At 42.4% G+C, this 23714-nt stretch overlaps 1 protein-coding gene across 13 annotated transcripts in view; it reads right to left on the bottom strand.

The window, feature by feature from the left end:
• WNK2 (WNK lysine deficient protein kinase 2) overlaps positions 1 to 23714 on the bottom strand; it is a 266333-nt gene that overhangs the window by 19879 nt on the left and 222740 nt on the right. For 7 of the 13 annotated variants that reach the window (XM_056524329.1, XM_056524323.1, XM_056524320.1 and 4 more), the window contains 6 exons: positions 22891 to 23450; positions 15017 to 15222; positions 14470 to 14688; positions 11324 to 11422; positions 7159 to 7203; positions 5835 to 6097 (listed from right to left, as the gene is read on the bottom strand). In XM_056524329.1, the coding sequence (XP_056380304.1) occupies positions 5835 to 6097; positions 7159 to 7203; positions 11324 to 11422; positions 14470 to 14688; positions 15017 to 15222; positions 22891 to 23450 (1392 nt within the window). Of the gene's footprint in view, positions 1 to 5834; positions 6098 to 7158; positions 7204 to 11323; positions 11423 to 14469; positions 14689 to 15016; positions 15223 to 22890; positions 23451 to 23714 lie in introns of those variants that run through there. The other 6 variants (XM_056524326.1, XM_056524325.1, XM_056524327.1 and 3 more) reach the window with 6 other exon arrangements.

Raw genomic sequence — 23714 nt, forward strand, 5'->3', positions numbered from 1 at the left:
AGATTTCTTCATCCATTGGGAACAAATTTCTGTCGCCGACTCGACCTAAAGTGTCATTGCTGACCTGGTTTTTTTGAGGTTGAGGCGGACTGATTAAAGAGATAACCTTTTGAACCCTTGGGAAAACGCCACCTAGAATTTTCCCTAGTTTATTTTAAGGATAGGGCTTGTTTTGTTTAAAGGGTGGCTGGATAGGGAACCCTTTCTTTCTGTCACCTGCCTTGTCCAAAATGTCAGACAAGGCCGGTCCAGAAAGCAAATTTCCCTTGCACAGGAGGGCACATATTTTTAGAGGTTACATCCCTGTGCCAAGTTTTTAGCCAAAGGGCTCTGCGGGCAAAATTTTATAAAGTGGCCGACCTGGCAGATAGCCTCAAGGAATCCAAGGAAGCATCCGCCAAGAAAGCTGCAGATTTTTTAATTAAAGGTATAGAAGATAATTGTTCATGGGGAACTTTGTTCTGGATATCCATAGACAATTGATCATTCCATAGTAACAAGGATCTAGAAACCCATGAAGCTGCCACATTTGGTTTGAAGGAACCAGTTGAGGCTTCCCAGGCCATTCTCAAGAAAGATTCAGATTTTTTATCCATAGGATGCCTAGGACCCCCCAAATCTTCCAAGGGAAGAGCCCCTTTCCTAGAAATTTTAGAGACTGATACATCTATCTTAGGAACTTTTTCCCACACAGTAAGATCCTTATCATCAATGGGATATTTGCGTTTTAGAGCCTTGGGGAATAAAAAGCTCTTTTAGGGGATAAGAAAGCTTTTTCCCCCCAAAAACCCTGTGCTTCCTTGGTTCAAGGCCCTCAAACATTATATCCTGGATAGTTTTAACTTCCTTCGGATCCTCTATGTTTATGGCCATACGGACATTTTTCATAAGTCCATCTGTATCCTCAGATAGAAAAAACGGTCTTCCAGACTCAGTGTCTTCAGAAGAAGAAGACATCCCCTGATTCTCCAGAATATACTATAATCCCTTCATCTGACCCCACAGTAGATGGTAATATAGCTGCAGGGGATTCAGGGGTTTGGCAAGCAGACACCGGGGTAGAAACAGAAGTATTTAACCCTTTCAGGGAATTTTGAATCTCCATTTTAATCATTTCTTTCATAGAGGTTAGTAAAGACTAACTGTAGAAAATACTTTTACTACACAAGAGGCACAGGTCTGCTTGTCATAACCTTGGGGAAGTTTTGATTTACAAGTATTACATTCAAAATGCTTCTTTTTTGAAGATTTTTTTTTAGGAACAACACCCTAGAAAATAAACCGTATCTAGCATTAATGACCCCATAAAGCAAAAAAGAATGGATACACTCAGGTGGTTGGCGGTACCGTAGACAGGGTTTTGGTAGCAACTTCAGCTGTATCCCGTTTGGGGTCCTCCTTGGCTGAACTCATGCTGACCGCTGTTCAGGAATACTTGCTGCCAACTTGATAGCTGGCTGTGCTACCAGAAGGAGGGCTTCTGGAAACGTGCAGGCTGCCTAAATACTGTCAGACAGCACTTACACACCGAGGGCCAGTGTCTGACGTCCCATCCGGGTCCGCCAATTACATGACCCAATGTCATATGCGTCTGCTAGCCCTCTGCCCTGCGCCACTTCCAGATTCCCATGCGCAGCAGCGCACGTGGGGGAACATACAAGCAACTACCTGTTGTCCCGCAGCAGGTTCCGGCCCCAGATGCGCTCCCCACCTGCAGGGCACCCAGAACCTTTTGTGGAGCCAGACTCCCCTTCCCAACTAAGGAGGTATGTAGGGGTAAGGGAAAACCTGCCACTAGGGGATTTAGCGTCCTTCCCTCATCTATGGAAAGTCAACCTGAGACCGGGACTCCTGCTCAGCTCAGGCTTTCTTAGGGACAGGAAATACACTGAGGCTGGAGAGGAGGTCTCTTTTTATTCTACGGTTTCTGGTCCTTATGGGCGGAGTCCCTCCCTCAGGTGGTGCTGTCATGGCAATGGCGAAAGGAGCTGCTTTATCCGCTGAGGAGACTGGGCTTCTCTGCCGCATGATCCTCATACAGGGAGGTGTGGCTGTGAATCCAGAAATCACATGGCGTTTGTCTTCCAGGAGGGTGGGGACTAGTCTCATTGGGGGATTTGCACAAAGACAAGGAGGATCTAATAATGACATCTTTCTCTCACTCCCTGCATGTAAGTGACAGCTGAAATGAGGAAACTGCTCTATATAGCTAATGAATGATATTTAGACAAATACATAGGTTGGTGAGAGGGAAAGGATGGGCTATGAGTTTAGTTCACCGGAGTATCCCTTTAATGGAGTGTCCTTTTACACTCCTGCAGCATGAAGTTGTCAGCACTGGTTCGGACCGTGCCAAAGAAATAGGAAACTGTAACGTAAGCAAAGAGCAACAATAGTATCTGCAAAAGAGGACAAAAAAGTGTGAGCCTCCAGCTGTTCAAAAAATAAAAAAATAAAGATTAAAAACAGAGGATATCCATAGTGAATAAAAAAAAAAAGCAACACCGACGCGTTTCGAGCCGGACGTGGCTCTTAATCGACTAAGCCACGTTTGGCAAGAAATGCGTCGGTGTTTCTTGCTTTTTAATTCACTATGGATATCCTCTGTTTTTATTCAATGGAATAACAGTGAAGTTTTTATGTTTTTTTTTTTTTTGGAGCAGCTGGAGGCTCCCACTTTTTTGCCCTCTTTTGCAGTTACTTCCTGAGATACGGCCCGCTGTTTGCCTCTCCAAGTCCATACCTGCTCTTCAGTCATCAATCACCATACAGTGGTGAGCTGAATTTACCTTATAAATTTTTTCTTTGAGCAACAATAGTATCTATTAAAGTCAGATATGTTTGTGCCCTCAGTGGAACAGATCTTTCGGCATGCGCGATCGACTTTAATGGCCTAAACGTAAAGTAAGATAATGACTACCCTCTGGTTATTCAAGTTTTTGCCCATTTAAATGCACAGCAGACCAATCTTAATAAAACTGTCATATGTTCAGAAAATTACAAGAACATAGTTACTAGTTGACTATATTTGGGCCACTGAACTCAATGGGGCTTGTGTCTGTGGGTGCACAGATATGTCAGCATGCCATTTTGCTGCATATGCGTACCATAGAGGGCACAAAATAAATTTAGACAAGAGTGCTCCGTCAGGGATATGCTCACCTTACCTTGTAGACACAACAACTTGTGCACATATAATGAACATAGTAGAGGAAGCAGTTATCCTAAAAAACATTGGCCCTCATTTACTATTGCAAACCAGACATGTTTTGTCAGGTTGTGTTCCAGATTCTTTCGCATTGCGCCAGAAATTCTGTCTGCGCCAGATTTTGCATCAGAATTTGCGCCAGAATTGAAAAAACCCTGACTAACTCTCCATTTTGCTAAGAAAACCTGAAAAAGGGGAGTGACCTCCAGGAAAAGGGGACGTGGTCTCCAAAAAGGGGTGTGTTCCCGGCATTTTCACAAAAAAACAACATATTTACTAAGGTTTCCACATAAAATGTGGTGGATTTGAGCTGAGGAAAATCTGACAGATCAGATCATGTGTAAAAAAAGCAAAGTGTAGGGAAAGTGAAAAATGTAGGGAAACCTTAGTAAATACCGTGGAAAATAAATTGTAGGGAATTAAAACCCACAAAGAAACCTACACTCCATTCTTAGTAAATGAGGGCCAGTGTCTTTGTCTGGTTCACGAAAGTGACTGAACTGAGAAGAGAAAACACTCATGAGAATTCCAGTGCAGATTTGAGTTGTATTGTGCAAAATATGTAATTTTTATCACTTACCGTATTTATCGGGGTATACCACGCACCGACCTATAACACGCACCCTCATTTTACCAAGGATATTTGGGTAAAAAAAGTTTTTTACCCAAATATCCATGGTAAAATGGAGGGTGTGTGTGCGCGTGTATACCCCGATACACCCCCAGGAAAGGCAGGGGGAGAGAGGCAGTCGCTGCCCGCTTCTCTCCCCCTGCCTTACCTGGGGTCTAGAGCCCTGCTGCCGGCCCTTCTCTCCCCCTGGCTATCGGCGCCGCTGCCCGTTCTGTCCCCTTGACTATCGGTGCCGGCGCCGATAGCCAGGGGGGAGAGAAGTGGCGCCGACAGCCAGGGGGAGAGAAGGGGCAGCGGCACCCATTGCCGGCGCCGCTGCCCCCCCCCATCCCCGGTGGCATAATTACCTGGGTGGGGTCCGCGCTGCTGCAGGCCTCCGGCGCGCGTCCCCTGCGTCGTTGCTATGCACGGCGCGGTGCACCGACGTCATGTGCCGCGCCGTGCAGCGCATAGCAACGACGCCGGGGACACACGCCGGAGGCCTGCAGCAGCGCGGACCCGACCCAGGTAATTATGCCACCGGGGATGGGGGGAGGCAACGGGGCAGCGGCGCCGGCAACGGGTGCCGCTGCCCCTTCTCTCCCCCTGGCTGTCGGCACTGCTTCTCTACCCCTGGCTATCCGCGCCGGCACTGATAGTCAGGGGGCCAGAACGGGCAGCGGCGCCGATAGCCAGGGGGAGAGAAGGGCCGGCAGCAGGGCTCTAGACCCCAGGAAAGGCAGGGGGAGAGAAGCGGGCAGCGACGGCCTCTCTCCCCCTGCCTTTCCTGGGGGTGTATCGGCGTACAACACGCACAGACTTTAGGCAAAAAATTTTAGCCTAAAAAGTGCGTGTTATACGCCGATAAATACGGTAATTTAAAAGTTCCAGCGTAATTTGTTTTGAGACAAACCACTGAGTGTAGTGTAAATGTCTAAAGCTCAGGATAGTTTTTTCCTTCTCCCTCCTGTTATGCTGTGTATAAAAACACTCTTCTGATAAGGGGAATGGTAACACCTACTGTCAGATTATTCAATTATTTCCAGGAGAAGTAAGAGAAATAGCACAGGGCAGAGCTCTAGGAAATTATGCTCCAAGATTATTTTTTACCTGGTGACACAATTTTACTTACAATATCATAAACACTGGCATTAGGATAGGGGACAGGAACTTTTAAGAAATTATCAAAAAACTTCAGAACTTGAGTTCTAGATCATTCTAAGACTATTCTGGTTAGGATAGAATATAGGAGTAAACTGCAGTCCATTTTCGGTTCTCCGTTTCCCTTTAGAAGCCTGGTTTACCCGCACTAAACACAATACACAGGGTTACAGTGTGAACTGTATTAAAATGAGGTATAACTTACCCTGATTGGTGCCGCCATTCTGGAGATACAGGGTATATTAGTCTCTGTTGCTTATATGTAAATGTCGTCCTTTGCCCAATGGAGGCCGGACTCTGCATACCCAGCATCCCTGCCTCAACCCCCTTTGCTCTGATATGCCCACCCACCTCACACTGTAATAGAACACACAGCCTGAGGACAGGTGTGGTTGTGTCTTTGGTTTTTTAAGAAGTCAGCTCTGTTTTTCCAATCCTGGATAACCCTTCCAAGTTCGGGTTTTAATGTAAAAATCAATATAGACTTTTAGGGGAAAATCTACTAAGACCATCAGTGTTGGATCCCACTGGACTTCTCAATGATGTACACATCTGAGGTTGCCCATGCGACAGCCTCAGAAACTTATGCCAGGTCAGAACTGGCACAGATTTCAACTACAATTTGTGCCTATAAACCGGAAAAAAATTAAGTAAATTTGGCCTCCCCTTAATAGGCCCTGTTCCCTTTGGCAAACAGCACAGATAGGCCAAAATCTGCAACATGTTTGCAAACTTAGTGCTGTTACAAAATGTTTCTACTTTTTCACGATCTGTGCCAGGTACATACTATGGTAAATCCTCCATTACTGTACAACAAGGCTTCCAAATAGGTATGAAAAAGGAACACTGACTTACTGAACTTGAGTCATCATTGCGTGGTGTAGGCTTGTGCTCCAGGTCCAGCCGTTGTTGGTACTGCTTCAGTTGATTTAAGGTTGGCTTGAATTGTGCTGCCCCAACTGTTTTGCTTGCCCATTCATCCACAAGCTTGTGAAGGTCCTCTGTGAATGTCCCCTTTTTGTTGTTGCTATTGTTAGACTGGGCTTGGACTTGCGGTGTAGTCACAGGTGGGACAGACGACTGTTCGGGTCCTACAGCAAGACTGCTTGTTGAGGATCCTGCACAAATACAGTAAAACTCAATCAATGTAGTCTTCTAAAATATCTTTCTGCTGCACACTTTCATTTTGTCTTCTGTATTCTCATTCTGTCAAGACTCCACCTTTAAAGGTACTATGGTGGTACTAAAAACTGGCAAGCCCAAAGCAAGGCAACCATTCTGCTGAAATGGGACCATATAAGGAATAGAAAATTAGGTACCACATGAATATTCATCCAAGAATTAAAAAAAAAAAAAAAAAAAAAAGACCCAAATCTACACAATATCCTCCTTTTTAAGGGCATATGCACATGGATGGGTCTATTATATGATAGATCCCGCAGAGGCATTGTGGCAATAATCTGTCAAAGAAAAAAGTTAATAAAAGCATGCTTAATATGCATGGAATTCAATCCCATACATATGACAACTGATGGGTCGTGTATGACCACAATTGGAGACCGTACATCTCCTACAGAGCTACTTAGATTGTAAACTGCCATATAGGCCCCATTAAATTGCTGCCATGCTGCCAAAGGTTGCAAAAAGGGTCACTACTGGTCCTTTGTAGCTTGGTGGATACACCACCCTTTTTCTACTACCAAACTGTGTATTGGTTGTGTGTGGTAGGTAAAAGTAGTAAGCAAAAAGTAGAGATGGCACAACCAAGGGGCCACTATGTTTTTGTCAAGCCAAGTCTTTGACATGATCTCTAGACATAGTACATTAGGGTTATGGTATAAATATAGAAGATGTGGATTACTACAATGGAAAATACAGAAATCCTGAGCTCATTCAGAAAGAGAATACAGTGACCAAACAACATATTCAAGAAACTGATCACTTGACGTACGAAAAGCGTAAACAGTTTGTACATAGCATGCAGATAATCACACCAGAGTTCACAGCGCCAATTTGTAGATTATCTGAGAAATACCTCGTCATATGTCTAAAGCACAATGCTCAGAACAATTTTTTATCCTGCAGTAAGTAAGCGAGCTAACAAGAATAAATAAGTTTCCATGCTATGGGTGGGGGATGATGCCAAGAAACAAGAAAAATTAAAAAACAGGATAGTTACTACTGCTGTGCTCTTTGCCTAGACATAGCCGTTTCAGAGTGGACCCTACAAGGCAAAACAGTACAAGACAGACGTTAGGCACAACAAAATAGGCAACAGGTTGGAAAGACAGACGGATCGTATGCAGTTTTTACATTTTTGTTGGGCAAGGAGAGGCAGGCAGAACACAACAAATCACAACAAACACCACAACACAACAAACACATCTGTGCAGCCAGACCCTGTGCAGCCATAGTAGAGCAGAGCATAAAAAAATGGTCAACAGCAGACAAGGCATTCCATTGAGGTAAGTGTACAGTTTTCTTCAAGTAGCAGCATTTGTACAGTAAGGGGTGAAACGTTTTAGGTCATATATAATGTGTATTTTGGGGTTTGCCACAATGGACATTTAGCACATACACATAGGACAAGTGATAGAAATATCTGATTTTTGGGACCCCCACGATGGCTACAACAGGGGTCCGAAGCTTAAATGGAATGATGGACATGAGCTCGGTCAATGCATTAAAAATGTACAGAACTGAAGAGGACTGCCTCGGACGTTTTTTTCTTAAATAACAGCAACTGACTCTAATGGCTAAAGTGTTACCAACCAGTTACTCAGTAGTCAAGCGTGGCTTGTGACCACTTGCTGTGGAGCTTGCATAGGAGTCCCAATGATCCCACCATCAATGGGTGACTGGTAGGATTCTGACTCCTGTCAATCAACTCAGCTCCAGCACAACAAGTGGCAGTGCCTGGGTTATCACTTGAATGAAGTACAGAATAACTTTTTTTTGGTACATGATTGAAGGTCCCACTGATCACATATGTAGGATCTACATCTGCATAAAAAAAAAATCTTATACTGTTATCTTACATCGTTCCAGTGGTCGGACCCTCTGCAATCAGCTACTTATCCTCTATCCTGTGGATAGTGGATAAGTTAGTTTTGCCTGGAGTACTCCTTTAATTACTTATTAATCATTCACTTGTTACAGTACTAGAGAGCTCTATATGATCAATCAGTTCTCAAAGCCATTGGGAACAACCAGAAGCTTCAGCATTTGTCAGTATCTAAGAGACATTTGCTCATGTAGCTACAATAGCCCCGTATAGGATGATATCATAATTGCAAAAATTATACAAACTAGCTCTCTTCTAGAAAGAAAGTCTCACTGGTACTACTTATTGGGGGTAGCTACCTTGTAAAAGTGCTTATACACAGAATAAAGTCAACTTCAGCCAACTGTCTAAGATGTATGGTGGCCTCCCGACGAACAGATGGTGCTGGTGGAGAGAAAGGTCGGGGGATGCTTGATTTCCACTGCCGGGCCCTTTTGTTCTAGGATAAGAAAGCGCCTAAGCTGTCTAGCCGTGCCTACCCTCTTCCCAAAAAGGATACATAAGACCATTCATGTGTATGGGAGGGTCAGGAGTGAACTTTTAACCAACTACATGTTCATTAGACAGTTCTTGAAAATGTATGGCCACCATTTAAGTGTGTCCTGAGGTTTTTAGGTGAAGGAAAAGAAAAATCTAATATTAATATGTATTATCAGAAACTGGATATAAAACCCTTTTAAACAGGGCCGAAATGTGACAATTGCATGTGTCCCCAGTCACTGATTCTGTGTTGATATTTATGTAGGGTACAGAGTGCTGTAAAAGAGCTATACACTTCAATGGAAGAGGAAAAACTCTGTGGAGACTATGAAGACCATGAATTGGCAAGGAGGGTTACTAAACTCCTGCTTGGAGGTCCAGCAGAAATTCATTCTAGAGGAGTTGAACATAAAATAATTATAGTAATCCATTCAGTACATCTTCTTGCATCTCCTACTCCTTGAGAGAAAGTAGTTTTGATGATATTTCAAGGTATTAAAAGGGTAAAAAACAATCCCCCCCCCCAAAAAAAAAAAAAAAAAAAGCCAGAAGTCATATATTAATAATAATAATCTAAGAGTAGAATATTGGGTATCCTGTGAGATGAATAGCCCAGTTTAGATGGTCTGCAAAACAGTAAGGGAGATTTATCAAAACTGGTGCAAAAAGTAAGCGCCACAGATGTTCATGACAACTAATCCTATTCCAGAGACCCTTAGGAAAATGCAATCAGGGAACAGACTGGATCCCATAGACAACTAGTTCACTTTTCCTTTACACTAATTTCAATGCACTGAATGTTTCGTTATTTAAAAGGTCACTAGGTTTCTAAATGCTACAACTTTTACCAAACCCTAAGGCAGATTTAAAAAAAATATTAAATGACATGTAATGCATATGATAATTACAAGTGTTAGTTTTCACACTGATCCAATCGTCTGTCCTATGGCCTACTACAGTTGTTCGTCCCCTAGTCTTAAGCTGGCCGGACATATAAGTTAGCTGTTGGGCCACAAGTGTTCTGAATGATCATATGAGAGAAAGCCAATGCCACCATATTCCTCTGGTGGTGGGTCATCTTCCTGAGAACAAAAATAATGGCGCAGCTGAAATTCAACAAGCCAATTTCTTCTTTTCCTCACCATATGGTGTTTGGAAGAGTTCAGAGGGCCCATACACAATAGATGTGCCCATTTCAGAGGAACCAACCGACCATCTAATCTGTATGGGCCCTCCAAACTCTCTCAAACACCATATTAGATGGTTGGCTGGCACCTCTAATGTGTATGGCCAGCTTTACAAAAAGACTATTCATCTTATCTGGGAGTCCTCCATTTCCTTAGCCTTGGGGCCCTAGGATATAATAACCATTTAAATGAGAAATTCAATAACACACATCAAAATTTAAGTAAAAAAAAAAGCTGCACTCACTAGTCTGCTGGTGAGGTCACTGTGTACATACATTATATTACTTATCCTGTACTGATCCTGAGTTATATCCTGTATTATACTACAGAGCTGTACTCGCTATTCTGCTGGTGAGATCACTGGTTAAATACATTACGTTGCTTATCCTGTACTGATCCTGAATTATATCCTGTATTATACTCCAGAGTTGCACTCACTATTCTGCTGGTGAGGTCACTGTGTACATACATTACTTATCCTGTACTGATCCAGAGTTATATTCTATATTATACTCTAGAGCTGTACTCGCTATTCTGCTGGTAAGGTCACTGTGTACATATGCTACACTGTGGTCCACTGAGCTGTTACAATGTGCCCGCTAACCACTGCCTGCCAGAGCTGCCACTGATGTAACAAGGAAGGTGAGAGCCTGCAGCGAGCACAGATTTGGAGGTACCACTTGTATCCTCCTTGTATACTGCTATTATAGCTAATATTGGTCTCAGTATACAGAATTTGGTCAGCAACCCTACGATGATAATATGTATGGTGATAATATTCCTCCTTGTATACTGGTATTATTGAAAATTATAGAAAATATGTTATAGAAAATATGCCCTTTTTTTTACAAACTATGTGCACAGACACTACTTTCGCGTAGACATAAAGCACATTAATGTTAAAAATACAGACACAATCTTTGTGCAGTTTTGCGAATGCATTATTCATAATAAATATGCCTAAAATACACTGTTTTACTCAAGCCTAATGTTTATATAGTATACATTTTCTGTGATGTACCAAGTTATGATTAACATTTGGCTCCTCCCATTTCTGGCCCTGTCGCCACATAGCTACTCCTATGATGAAAATGGGCTGCTTAATCGAAAATGCACAGGCCTATTTTTGGTCCCAGTCCTGCCCTGGTGTACACACTGTTGCCAGGCTGCACAGAATGTGAGCTCCTGCCCACATGCTTTTGCTGCCTAGACTTTAGGTATAAACTGCGCAAACAAAAGCATTCAAATAAAAGATGGTAAAATAAAAAAAAGTGGCAGCATCTGCATGTTACAAAGAGATGATGCCAGTTTTCAACAATGATACTCAACCTATGGCAGAGAAACTGAGGCCAAATCTTCTCCCTAAGTATGTGGTTCATTATTTTATGTTGTTTCTGCAAAAGAAACTGCTACTTGGGGTTTAGTTATAAAAAGACTATCAGTTTATTCTACATTTTCAAAAAGACCTTCTTTGAACAAAGGTTGGGTACCACAGCCAGAGAAATGGATGAGCTGTCAGAAGAAAAAGGTGGCTGATAGAAATGAAAGTGGTAAAAGAAAAGGTTGAGGTCGGGAAGAGATGAGGCTTTAAATAGAAAAGAACAAATACAAACAGATGGATAAAGAGACAGGTCCACTGAGGAATCGGGTACGAGGTTTGCTACTAGACTTATAGGTCACTCGCTCAGAAGTTTGGTGGTAAACCGTCCAGCCTGCAAATGAATATAGAGGGAAGAAAACAGAGACACTGGTAAACTATGATTAGCTATGGATGCGTGCCAAAAAAAACAGCTTTGTTATATACATAGAAATTCTTTACTACCAAACAAGGGATTGGTGGTTGCATCAAGGAAGAAAATATACAAGTTCTATTAAATCTGGGGACAATCATTTTGATGGGTCAGAATAAATTATTCAAAAAGAGAAAATGGGCACTCGTCCTAAATAAAACAACAGGCTGTTTCTCGATCAAACCCACTTCCTCTGGCCTCCCGGGAGACCAGAGGAAGTTTGACCGTGAAGCAGCCTGTTGCTTGAAGGACCGCAGCGGCCACCCGGTCGGTCTTTGGCCAATGTTCACAAGACCGTTTTAACTACGAGGGAATAAAAGCTACGTTTTATTTAGGGTGAGTGCCCTTTTCTCTTTTTGAATAATTTATGCTGATGATTTGGACTTTTATGAGAGCACTGCCTTTTTAGCCTCGTTTCCCCTCAAGTACACAAATCTGTTTTGACTTGGTTATAAGTGCTTCCCTGAAAAATCTTGCGGTAAATGACAGTAAGGCCACCCGCTTCTCCTTTGTGCTTTTAGCATTGTGATGGGTCATTTCTACTTTAGAAGCCGTTCTTTTAAACTTGCATTGATCACCCCCATGTACAAAGTATAAATGTTATTTTATGAGGGTTAATATTACACAGGTTGTGAACACCTTCAGAGAATGAGGCTTTAGATGTATTAGTCAAGGAATGCTTCCAATAGTTGCCTCTAAAATATCATACTGATCTATATCTTGGCCTTATACTTATACAGACCAAACCCTTACCATACAGGTAAGAGGATAAAGCAGTAGACATCATGTAACATAATGCCTCAAATATATAGTTAAATTACTAAATTACTTAAATATATAGTTAAAGGAGTCTACTCTCGAACATTTATTCCCTAGCCAAAGGGTAGGTAATTCATGTGTGTTTGCTGGGGGGCCAGAAACCACTGTGTGAACAGAGCAGAAGTGCCTGTGGGACTGCCACTCTATTTACAGTCTATAGGACTGACTGACCGTTCTGTATTCTGCCCCACAGACTCCAAATGGAGACCATTGCTCTATTTACTTTTTCAGAGACTGACAGTCTCATGGTCAGTGGGGCCCCTGCAGGCAGATTCTCACCAATCATGAAGTTATCACTATCATGTGACTAGGCCGTAAGTGTAAGTAAGCAAACCTCTTTAAATAGTCATAGTGGTGTGTGGTAGTACTACCTAGCTGCCTGCTCATGGCAAATCTCATTTTTCCCTCGTTTAAGTCATTTAAAAACTGCTGAATAACCAAAAGCAAATCAGAACGGCCCATGGTCTTACACCCCTTAAGCTCAAGTTGTCAGACGAAATGTTCTGCTAGCACCCATATTCGTTTAAGTGTTGCTTAGCTGGCATACTGAGCATCTACTTCAACTACACGCTAACAAAAAAAATAATGCACCCAGATAGAAATGGATTGCTGCAAAACTCACCAAGCAGTTATGTCTCATGCACATATGTAAATGGTTACAGGTTTGGCCTTGCTACAAGAGAGTATAAAGTGTCCCCCCTGCTTCCCCATAAAAAGGCTCTCAAAGGCTACTTCTTGGTACCTGAACCTCTTGGTGAGTAACTGACTGCTAAACATGTCTCTACAATGCCCTCATTTTGCCCAGTTGATAGCATAATGATGTGGCCCCACAAAGTCTAAAAAAAACTGAACGATTGTTTCGTCACCTAGGCCATTCTGCCTAAGCTGTGAGGTGGCAGGAGCAGTGGTAAAGTGTGGGCACACACAAGATAAACAGGTTTTGAATGGCCCAGACAGTTGTCGTAGAGAGAATTGTTTAACCACCACCAAACACGAGCAGCTTCCACAATTTCCTTGTCCACCATCCAGAATATTTTTTTTTTAGGTGCCAAGGAGAAGGAAATCTGGTGTCATGATATCCATTAAATGTCCTGCCGCTGACAGGCACCATCTCCTACATTCGTAGTAGTATCAGGAATGAGAAACCTGGACTGCTACAGACAAACTGTATTACCTTTAGCAACAAATCGAGGTTCTATTTAGGATCCAGTAAGGGTCAGGTTCCAGTATTAACACCTCATAATGAGCGACACACTACCCCACACTGCAAGGGTTTCCCAGGAATGTCTACACCCGAATCTAACACTCTTATCCTGCCAGATCACCAGATTTATTGTCAAATCAAGCATTTATGGTAATCCAGTGCCAGTAACCTACAAGTGTGCAGGATCTCCAGGCCCAATTGTAACACCTGTGTGTAAATGTGCTGCCGGATGCCATTTAAAACTTTTATGCCTTCATGCCCAACCGTATGTTATCTTGTATCCAGGCTAGAGGTGGTCTAATATGATACTAGAGCCTCCTTTCAACTGTATAGGTTTCCCCAACAACATTATTCCTTTGCTCTACTATTGTAATCACTAATCACTTTATATGTGTAAGTATTTACGATGTGCGTCATTCCAAAAATTTCTCCTTGGTGCATTATTCGTTTTTTGCCAGAAATCCAAAGGGTAGCATCTCCTGTTTGATCCAAGTCTGGTGGGCTTGCAAGCAATTTTAAAAGGACAGGCTTATTAAGTAGACATGATCACTACAATTAGAGGGGGGGGGGGGGAAGAAAAGAAGAGGTTGCATCTTCCATTACACAACGTATATCTAGCATAAACAAAGTAAACCCAGATTGTAGTACTCGCCTGCAGGTATATACAAGATTCAGATTCTGTCTATTCCTAAACAGAAATTACTTGTATGAAAACAGATTTTCCTGGCAAACACTGAAATTTACCTGAATAGATTTCACATACAGAGGATGAATGATCATGTTCACAGTTTTTGTCTTGAGCCAAGATATAGAAACCCTGTAGTACAGCAGCAAAGTGTAGTCTCAAAGCAACGCAGTCCCCCTGTTGCTTTCCTACATTTCAGCCTGATACTCTACACTGACAATGAAACTAGCACAGAAAGAAGAGTCTGTAATAATAGATCACCTTGTCCGCTGCTGCCATGCATATCAACACCATCCCGGACAACCCCAGAACAGATATTATCTGAGGACACTGTCACTTTCACTGAACAAGGCTGCTGGGTCTGAACGGCTCGACCCGGAGATGCTGTCAGGGAGGTAACTGCAAGTCTATTCTTTGGGTCCAGTTGAGACTTCAATGGATCCTTGGAAGGAGACCCATTACAATCAGTGGTTATATCACCTGCAACAGAAATAAAAACAGAAAGAAAACACCAGGGTTGCCAACCCAGAAAACTCCCGTTTACAAAAATTTACTGACAAAATATTTTCATAACTGTAAAATACATAAGAAATATAGACCTAGAGGCAATTAGAACAACACTACTAACTGGTTAGGGTACTGCTAGGGAAAGTCAGAGTGTGAGAATTTTTTTTCTCGTTTATTTGTTTACTTATTTTAATTGTCAGTAAATTTGTTAATGGTTGGCAATGGTGGTGTGAACACAGCCTAAAAAGCAACAAACACATGCAGTTACAAGCTAGGTATGTTAGAAAACCATGAAACATACTTGTACCGTTTTTCAATTGCTGAACCAAAGGATTGAGCAGCTTTCCACTTTTCAATTTGTTTTTGCTGATTCTCCGTCTGCGGCCACTTGGTGGCGCTGCATGAAGGAATCCCACATTAGGTGGAAGAGGTTTACCCAGTCTGATGTAAAGGGCTTCTATCTCTTTCCTCTGCTGCACTTGTAACTCAGAAATTTCTTTCATGTGCCTTAAGGCAGAAGGAAAAAAAAAAAATTACAAAAAAGATAATAATCAAAGTAACATACCTCAGAGGAGATGGTAATAGTACAGAATCCAGCGGGAACAGAGAAGACGCATAGTCTGAAGACTATAGTACTCTCGGGATTAGAATTCATAACAAGCGGGCTTTCAGTTTTGTGAAAATTGAAGCTTAATCATCTAAGAAAGGGTTCTGCAACATATAGATCTGCTTCGTGATTCAAATACTCAAAGAATCCAGGACCAGGCCAAGGGATATCTTGCTCCCACACTCCAGGACACCAATGCATCAAATCTGATTTCCCCCTGAATGAGGGGACCGACCACAGTGAACCGCATATCATGGTCTTATTTTCCTATAGCAATGTGTTTAAGCTCTCTAACATCAAGCCTGAAGATTTTGGTATTATAGCTGAAACGCGTTGCTAATAAAAAATAAAAAAACACCACCACACAAGACCTTGGTAAAAGATTCACCCTGGTCAATCCTTGTGACAGGACATGAGATTTGATGCATCAGTTGCTTGGTCATGGAGTGTGGGTGTGATTTATCTGTTGGCCTGGTCCTGGCTTCTTTAAAGGGGTACTCTGCCTCTAGTGATCTTATCCCCTATCCAAAGGATAAGATGTCTGATTGTGGGGTTTCCGCCACTGGGGACCCCCGTGATCTCGTCTCCAGCACCCCAAACATCCGGTGCACGGAGCGAACTTGGCTCCGTGCCAGATGACTGGCGATGCGGGGCGGAGGCTTGTGATGTACAGTCACACCCCGCTCGTGACATCACGGTCATGGCCCCTCAATGCAAGTCTATGGGAGAGGGCGTGATGGCCATCACGCCCCCTCCCATAGACTTGCATTCAGGGGGCGTGGCCGAGACTTAACGAGCGGGGTATGGTGATGACGTCACAAGCCTCCAGTGCTGCATCCAATGCTCTAAACAAATGTCTGGTGCAGCAAGGAGATCGTGGGGGTCCCCCGCGATCAGACATCTTATGACCTGTCCTTTGAATAGGGGATAAGATGTCTAGGGGCGGAGTACCCCTTTAAGTTGTATTCCACAGTCTACCGTGTAGTTCCACAAGGTGCTGCAACAACTCATCATCTGTCGGCGATCATTAGTGTTTTTCCTAATTTGCAAAACCTAAAAATTGTACTTTTTTAAACTTGCGGTCTTTATGGGCCCTGGGTGTCTCTATTGGTTAACTGACTATAATACACAAGGAAGCGCCTCTCCATATATTTTGTTTTTGTCTTGCTTTAAATACTCAGAATTTTCAAATACCTATGCTTGGGGTCAACGACTTTAAATATTACTTGATCGTGTATAAAAGACGCAAGTGCACCAGAGGTAATTTAGCTATGCTTAATGTACTCATCTGCAGATCATTTTATCACATTGTAAGTAATTTAATTAAAACATTTACGTAGTTTTAAATAAAAAGAGTCAAAAAAGTTTTTAACTAGTTGGGATCTGAGTGTTCAAGACCCTGACTGAAGGGTCTCTCCTGCTGTGTGTCTATGTGAGCGAGAATCCCATAGACCTGCATTGTGAGACTGTCTCAGTCATGTGACATTGAGGCAGGAGAACTAAGAATGCACTTCTCCTGACTTTCTAGCGATCAGACAGGGTTGGAAAACACAGACCATTACATCAAAAGTTTTTAAAAATTATAGAGATCATTTAAAAATTTTGACCAGCCTGTCTCCTGCAGTTGGGATGTCTTACAATATATAATCTGCTGGATTCAGCAGCTTGTTTGGCATTGTTAGACATACAAGCTGCAGAACACTGTCCATAATTTTTCATGAAACCAACACAGCACTTAGGCAAATCTCCCCCACCTCCTGGACACTTGCACCAATCAGAAAATAGGGATAAGTCATCAACTCAACTGGTACTATGGCGCTGGTATGGGACTGGTTTGTCATTTATTTACAAACTTTCATCTTTGTAAGGGTGTCTGCAGCTTTTAGACTGTGTTCACGCACTGTACTGTATTTTAATTAGTCATTTTAGCCAATGACAGGAGTGGGTCCAAAACACAGAAAAGGTGCAAATCTTTTATTTATAATGTTCTCTGTATTGGTCCCACTCCTGGTTTTGATTAAAAATACTGACCAAAATACTGTGTGTGTGTGTGAACCTAGCCTTAAATGGGTTATCCAAGATTTTACATCTTGGCTCTATTCACTTCGATGCAACCGAGCTGCAATACCACAGACAGACTGAGGACAAGAGTGGTGCTGTTTCTCAAAGAAGGTAACTTCTTTTTTTTTAAACCCTGAACCCCTTTAATTTGGAAATGGAAATAATTAATTAAGGTCAGGCCATTGATCCACTGAAACGGCCAGCACAGTGCCAGGATCACAAACCAATATAGAGGGTTAAAGGTTAATGGGCAGTGACTAATACACATTAGTCAGAAACCTAAATACAGACACCTAATGGACTCGTTTGTCCTATGCCTTTTTCACTGATGTGAATATGGGACACATTAGATCAGGTCAAATGTAATTTATGTAACGTGCTCATTCTCCTCTATTTTCCACTTCAACTGTCCGAACTCAAGCGCGCCCTAGTAGTAATCCCAGTGCCATAGAATTAGTGCTGCTTTAAAAGATTGTTAAACTATTTTTTACACAAGAGCCCTCTGTTGTTGGGGTCGACCCTTACACAAGTAAACCCCCCTCTCTAAGTACATCCTAGACATTTATATCAGCGGAGATTAAGTGAACAACTTGGCGTCCTGCTCTAATGTAGTCCAAAATATAGTCCTGTTATAATGGCAGCGTGCAGAGATACCGCTGGTGTTCACCTTGGGTTATCAGTTACAGGAAATGCAGAAGCTGTTAAATGATGGCTGCCGGCGTTTGCCACTAGTTGAGATGCACTGTGATAGTCATAAATTAAAACAGGAGACCAATATTACAGCTTACTAACCGGCTTTCCCTTCATTAAGCTGAATTGATGAGAACTATGGGAGTATTTTGTACAAAATTTATAACCTAGATCAATAGTGTTTGTGATGCAACTAAACGCAATGAGGGATATTTATAGAAGAAAAACTACAGCAAAGACATATGGGACATAAACTATTATTAGGTTGCTTCCTGAAATTTCTTATCAGCTTAGTTGCCTACATTAATCCTAAAACTAACAAATACTCAATGACTGTGAGCAATGGGAAACCACAGCAAGATGGCAGGGAGTCTTAGTTAGGGAACAAAACATATGATTGGGGCTTTTGGATAGAATATCCAAGAGTCCCCGCAGTGGTTACTGTATCTTTAGGGAGATAGATTTTGTAACAGAAGACTATGTGATGATCTTTCCGATACAATACCAAAATAACTTACTAGGTACAATAAAAAAGATCAAACTCTATTCGTACCAAAAACATAGCAAATACATAAAATACATAAGTCATAGATCGATGACACAAAATTCTGTTTTTTTTTAAACTGATGAAAGCTATATAATTTTTTTACTAAAGGGTATATGGTTAAAACAAAAGGAAATATTAAGGATTCAGTTAGTGCTAAAAAAATAGTTATGAAGTAAAAAAAAAAAAAAAAAATTATATCTTAGTACTTTCTTTTGCTTTTCATTAGACTTTAAGGATGCCTGAATTTAAAGGGGTACTCCGGTGGAAATTTTTTTCTTTTTTTTTTAAATTGGTGTTAAAAAGTTAAACAGATTTGTAAAATTACTTTTTTTAAAAAATCTAAATCCTTCCAGTACTTATCAGCTGCTGTATGCTCCAGAGGAAGTTGTGTAGTTCTTTTCTGCCAGACCACAGTGCTCTCTGCTGACACCTCTGTCCATGTCAGGAACTGCCCAGAGCAGGAGAAAATCCCCATAGCAAACCTCTCCTGCTTTGGACAGTTCCTGACACAGACAGAGGTGTCAGCAGAGAGCACTGTGGTGAGGCAGAAAATAACTATAAAACCTCCTCTGTAGTATAATACAGCTGATAGGTACTGGAAGGATTTAGATTTTTTTTTTATTTCCACTGGAGTACCCCTTTTAAGGATGGCCAAACGTCACTGATAGACAATATTCTGCATAAAGCTGTGTTCAACTTCCAAGTTATTTTTCCGTTATTTAATTTTTAATGCATCATGGTTTATTTTTATGTTATTTATATTTATTTTTTGTCATCAGTAGCAAATCTGCTAATCTTCTCTGCAATTGCATGATCACCAGGCCCGGAAGCACAAAGCCTTTTTTATCCCATTTCATTCAGCTGATTTTTTACATTTTCGCCACAAACATTGACTCCTGGCCCCCCTTCCCCTATTTGTTTTGTTCTGCATTCTTTATATCTTCATGGCATATTGCTGTGAGATTTCTATCCTGACTCTGCGGTCTTCCTAGGTCAACCTGTAAGTTGTCCTTTTATAACCTTTCCATTTTGTCTATATTTGCACATCTTTCCAAGGTTGATAGAGATGCCATATTTTTTCCTCTATTAAATTACACTGATTTTCTAGATTATATGACTTCCTTTCATTTGTTCGAGGGAGGTTTCATGAAGCCAGAATGTTTTGCTATTAAACAAACATTGTTTTATTCCATATCTGTGATTTGTGCATTTGCTACAAAGTAAAAAACCTGGGTTATAGGAAAGTCCTATAACCATAGAAAACTTCAAAGCAAAAAAATAACCCCCTAAATATATCAAAGTAAACTACTACCTACTGTCATTTAAGCAGAATTCTGAAAATTGTTAGATAATGACTAACGCAGGCAGAAGAGACGCTCTGAGTCATATCCCATTATCCTTCATTGCCAAGGACTTCAAACTTTGTGAAAACGTGTTATGGGGAAAGGAATTCATCATGTTATATATTCAGCCTTATATGAAAGCATTTACAAGACACATGTCAAGATCAGTAACTGCGGAATAGCAAGGACTGCTGAGTACAGCAAATTGCCGCTTAGGTATAGAAAATGTGGGATATTAATTGTTACTGATGAAAAATGATCTGGCATGGCAGCAAGACACTGGGGGATGGGCAGGCTATGGTTAGACACTGCAAAGACCAGAAAAGCACACCCCCAAAAAAAATTATAAGTACGTTATATATTCCAGGTGGGGTGGGGATTGTTCACAACTACATTAAAGCATTTCTGTTGTTCTGTTTAGTTATTTGTTAAAAATGACTGAATCCAACGGCACCCGACTGACACTATTGACTATACTGGGGTCTGGGGAGTTTCTGATATTTTACCATTCACTATTTTGTACAGATTTTTTGCCAGAATGAACAGGGCCCTATAGTTTACTAGTATTTAGGCTGTATTCACATTCACACATAGCTGTTCTATGCCATGCAGGCGAATACCGCAAGGCAAATCCATGATTTGCCCACAATTTTTAAAATGGTGTTTCATGTATAGAAACATTGAGCAATAATTTCAGGAAAAAAAATCTACAATAATTTGCACAAGGTTTTGGTGCTCAGCAATTGACCACGCGACATGGTACGGTTTGGCAACAGGTTCCATTTTTTATTTTACTCTATATAAAACTGGTATCAACAGGTTATATAGGGTAAAATTAGGTTTCTTACCAGGTTTGGATGTCCTCCTAGTCTGCTTAAGGGTCAAAAAAAAGTTTTTAAAGTGTCCTGCGTCGTATGGTGGCCAGCTACAACTAGTCCCACTGCATCTTTATGTAGTCACGGAGCTCAGAGCTGTATTAGTCTCTCGGGCATGATTGACCACCTGGGTATGGCCAACACCACCGCTCTTCTCTGAAATCTCTCACAGGCCGAAAAGCAGCGATAGGTCTGCTCGAGACTTCATGTTTGATGACATCTGTGCCCGGGCTATCAATCACGGACAGCTGTGTAGAAGTGATTACAGGCTTGGGTGCAGGATGCCGCATGCCCCAAAGACTACTTGAGCCTCCTTAGCATACAACGCAGGACATTTTATACAGTATCGCGGAAACTCAGGAGGTCATCCTGAACTGGGAAGAAACCCTAATTTTACCCTACCGGTTAACTAGGGTAAAATCTGACAGGTTTTCTTTATACAATAAGACTATGTTCACATTTAAAGCTGGCAATGCACAGAATATATATCCATCCAAAATCTAAATTGTATGGTGGCATCCTATCATCTCATATCTGCTGTCAACAAATGTAAATATTAGGCATAACGTATTTCAACATGAATGATAGTTGGTCACTACCAGGCAAGCTTGGCATTTTTGTTTCCACCCTCTTCCTATTGACAAAAACTCTACACTTGACAGAACCTGGCCAAACATTTTAGAATCTGCCATCCTCGCTCCCCCTCCCATCCCTGCTTGATTGACAGAGCCCTGACTCTTGATAGGGGGATCAAGGTGGTGTTCCAGCCTTTAGCATAGGGCTGGGCGGTATACCGGTTCATACTGAATACCGAATTTTTTGGGCTGCACGATATGAATTTTCCCCCATACCGCAATACCGGTTTGGCCCCTCCCCCTCGGGAATGTATTATCAGCCCAGCGCTGTCCCGTCCCCACATCGGGGAACTAATCCTATGTGACCTGCCAGCACTGTTCTGCCCCCCCCCAATTAATGATCAGCCCAGCAGGGTACTACTCACATATGTCACCCGCAAGCACTGCCCTCCTCCTCTTTGTTGGGGGCCGCCGGGCGCTGGAACTCTATACTGTACGCCAGTGGTCTCCAACCTGCGGACCTCCAGATGTTGCAAAACTACAACTCCCAGCATGCCCGGACAGCCGTTGGCTGTCCGGGCATGCTGGGAGTTGTAGTTTTGCAGCAGCTGGAGGTCCGCAGGTTGGAGACCACTGCTGCACGCTGTATCCCTATGCCCGGGCTGCAAAAGATAACGAAAATAAACTAACTCACCTACGTCGGCCTTACGCTGGGGACAGGAACGTCAGACAGCCGTCAGCCTATCACCGGCCGGAGCGATGTCCCGCCCCGGTCAGTGATAGGCTGAGCCCACTGTCATGTAAGGAGCTCTGGCCGGCTTCTTACATGACAGTGGGCTCAGCCTATCACTGGCCAGGGCGGGACATCGCTGCGGCCGGTGATAGGCTGACGGCTGTCAGACGTTCCAGTCCCCAGCGTAAGGCCGACGTAGGCGAGTTTCAGTTTATTTTCTTTATCTTTTGCAGCCTGGGCATAGGTATACAGCGTACAGCAGTGGTCTCCAACCTGCGGACCTCCAGCTGTTACAAAACTACCCGGACAGCCATTGGCCGAACACCGCGCACGGGTCACATGATTGGGGCGGGGGGGGGGGTTTGAGGAGAACAGCGCTGGCGGGTCACATGATTTGGGGGGGGGGGGGGGGGTGAAAATGCCGTTCTATACAGTGGCACCGCCGTAAGTTAAAAAAATACTGTGATACACATATTTGGTCATACCGCCCAGCCCTACTTTAGCACTTCAGGGGCATGGGAACTGCTCTTTGACGCTTGTCATAAGAGAATTAAAGCATTTTTCTACATTAGGAGAGAACAGACAGATATATGAAAGGTACCATGTGTCTCCTTGTCCTTACAGCTATCTAACAGTGTCAGCAGTTTAGTGCATGAATTACAGCCAACAGATTTCCTTGAAATAGACAATCTCTACAAGACACTAAGGTTATACAGAAACAGAATACCAGCTGGTGATACGTACTTTTCTCTGAGATTTTGTAGCTCTTTCTTCATGTCCGCATCTTCAAACTCAGAATCATTATCGCTGCTCATATAGGAAGACTGCGAATGAAAAGATGTAACATTTATTGAGGGGATTTTCATGGCCTGGCCACTAGGAGAATCTGGGCTTTGCATACTGGCCTTTCGATGCAAAAAAGCAGTAGCTTTCTTTATGAAGTCATTAGTTGCCCCTTTGCTTGGGGTTGAAGGGCCATCTTTGGGTTTTGGTGGAGGGATTTCATCCCCTGAATCACTAGACACGTGTCCACAGAAGAGAGAGTTTATAGGTGAGGAGGTGTGAGCCCGCGGGACTGAGGTCCTGACTGGTTGTGGTGGAAGTTGATCCAGATACACATCTGGTGGTGCAGAAAACCTCAGATAATTTGGAGAGGTTATGGTGACCTCGTCTTCGGTACTCATCACGGAAAACCTCCCAATAGTTTTAGACTTGTCAGCATGATGTGATCTTCTTTTAGGAGATCTATCGATGGCATTTTCCTCCCATTTCTGATCTCCAGAGCCACGTCTTTGTGCTTGGCCCTATCATATGAAAGAAATAAGAAAAAAAATGTTGCTGGAATTTTTTTTCTAGCATTAAAAAGATTCTGATGCGTATACTATGCTTTTAAATCAGATTTTTTTTCTGATTGTAGATATGGGGCAGCCATCTTTTTAAGCTGCTGCTCTGCAATAAAACATCTCTGAATGTTGTTAATAACATGGACCATAGGGGTCTGTAATTCTGTCTAGAAGGTGGCTCCCTGACGAAATTTTGCGGCCCACACCAGGGATCTGGAATTTGTA

This window comes from Hyla sarda, chromosome 6, assembly GCF_029499605.1.
Source record: "Hyla sarda isolate aHylSar1 chromosome 6, aHylSar1.hap1, whole genome shotgun sequence".
In the NCBI taxonomy this organism is placed as follows: domain Eukaryota; kingdom Metazoa; phylum Chordata; class Amphibia; order Anura; family Hylidae; genus Hyla; species Hyla sarda.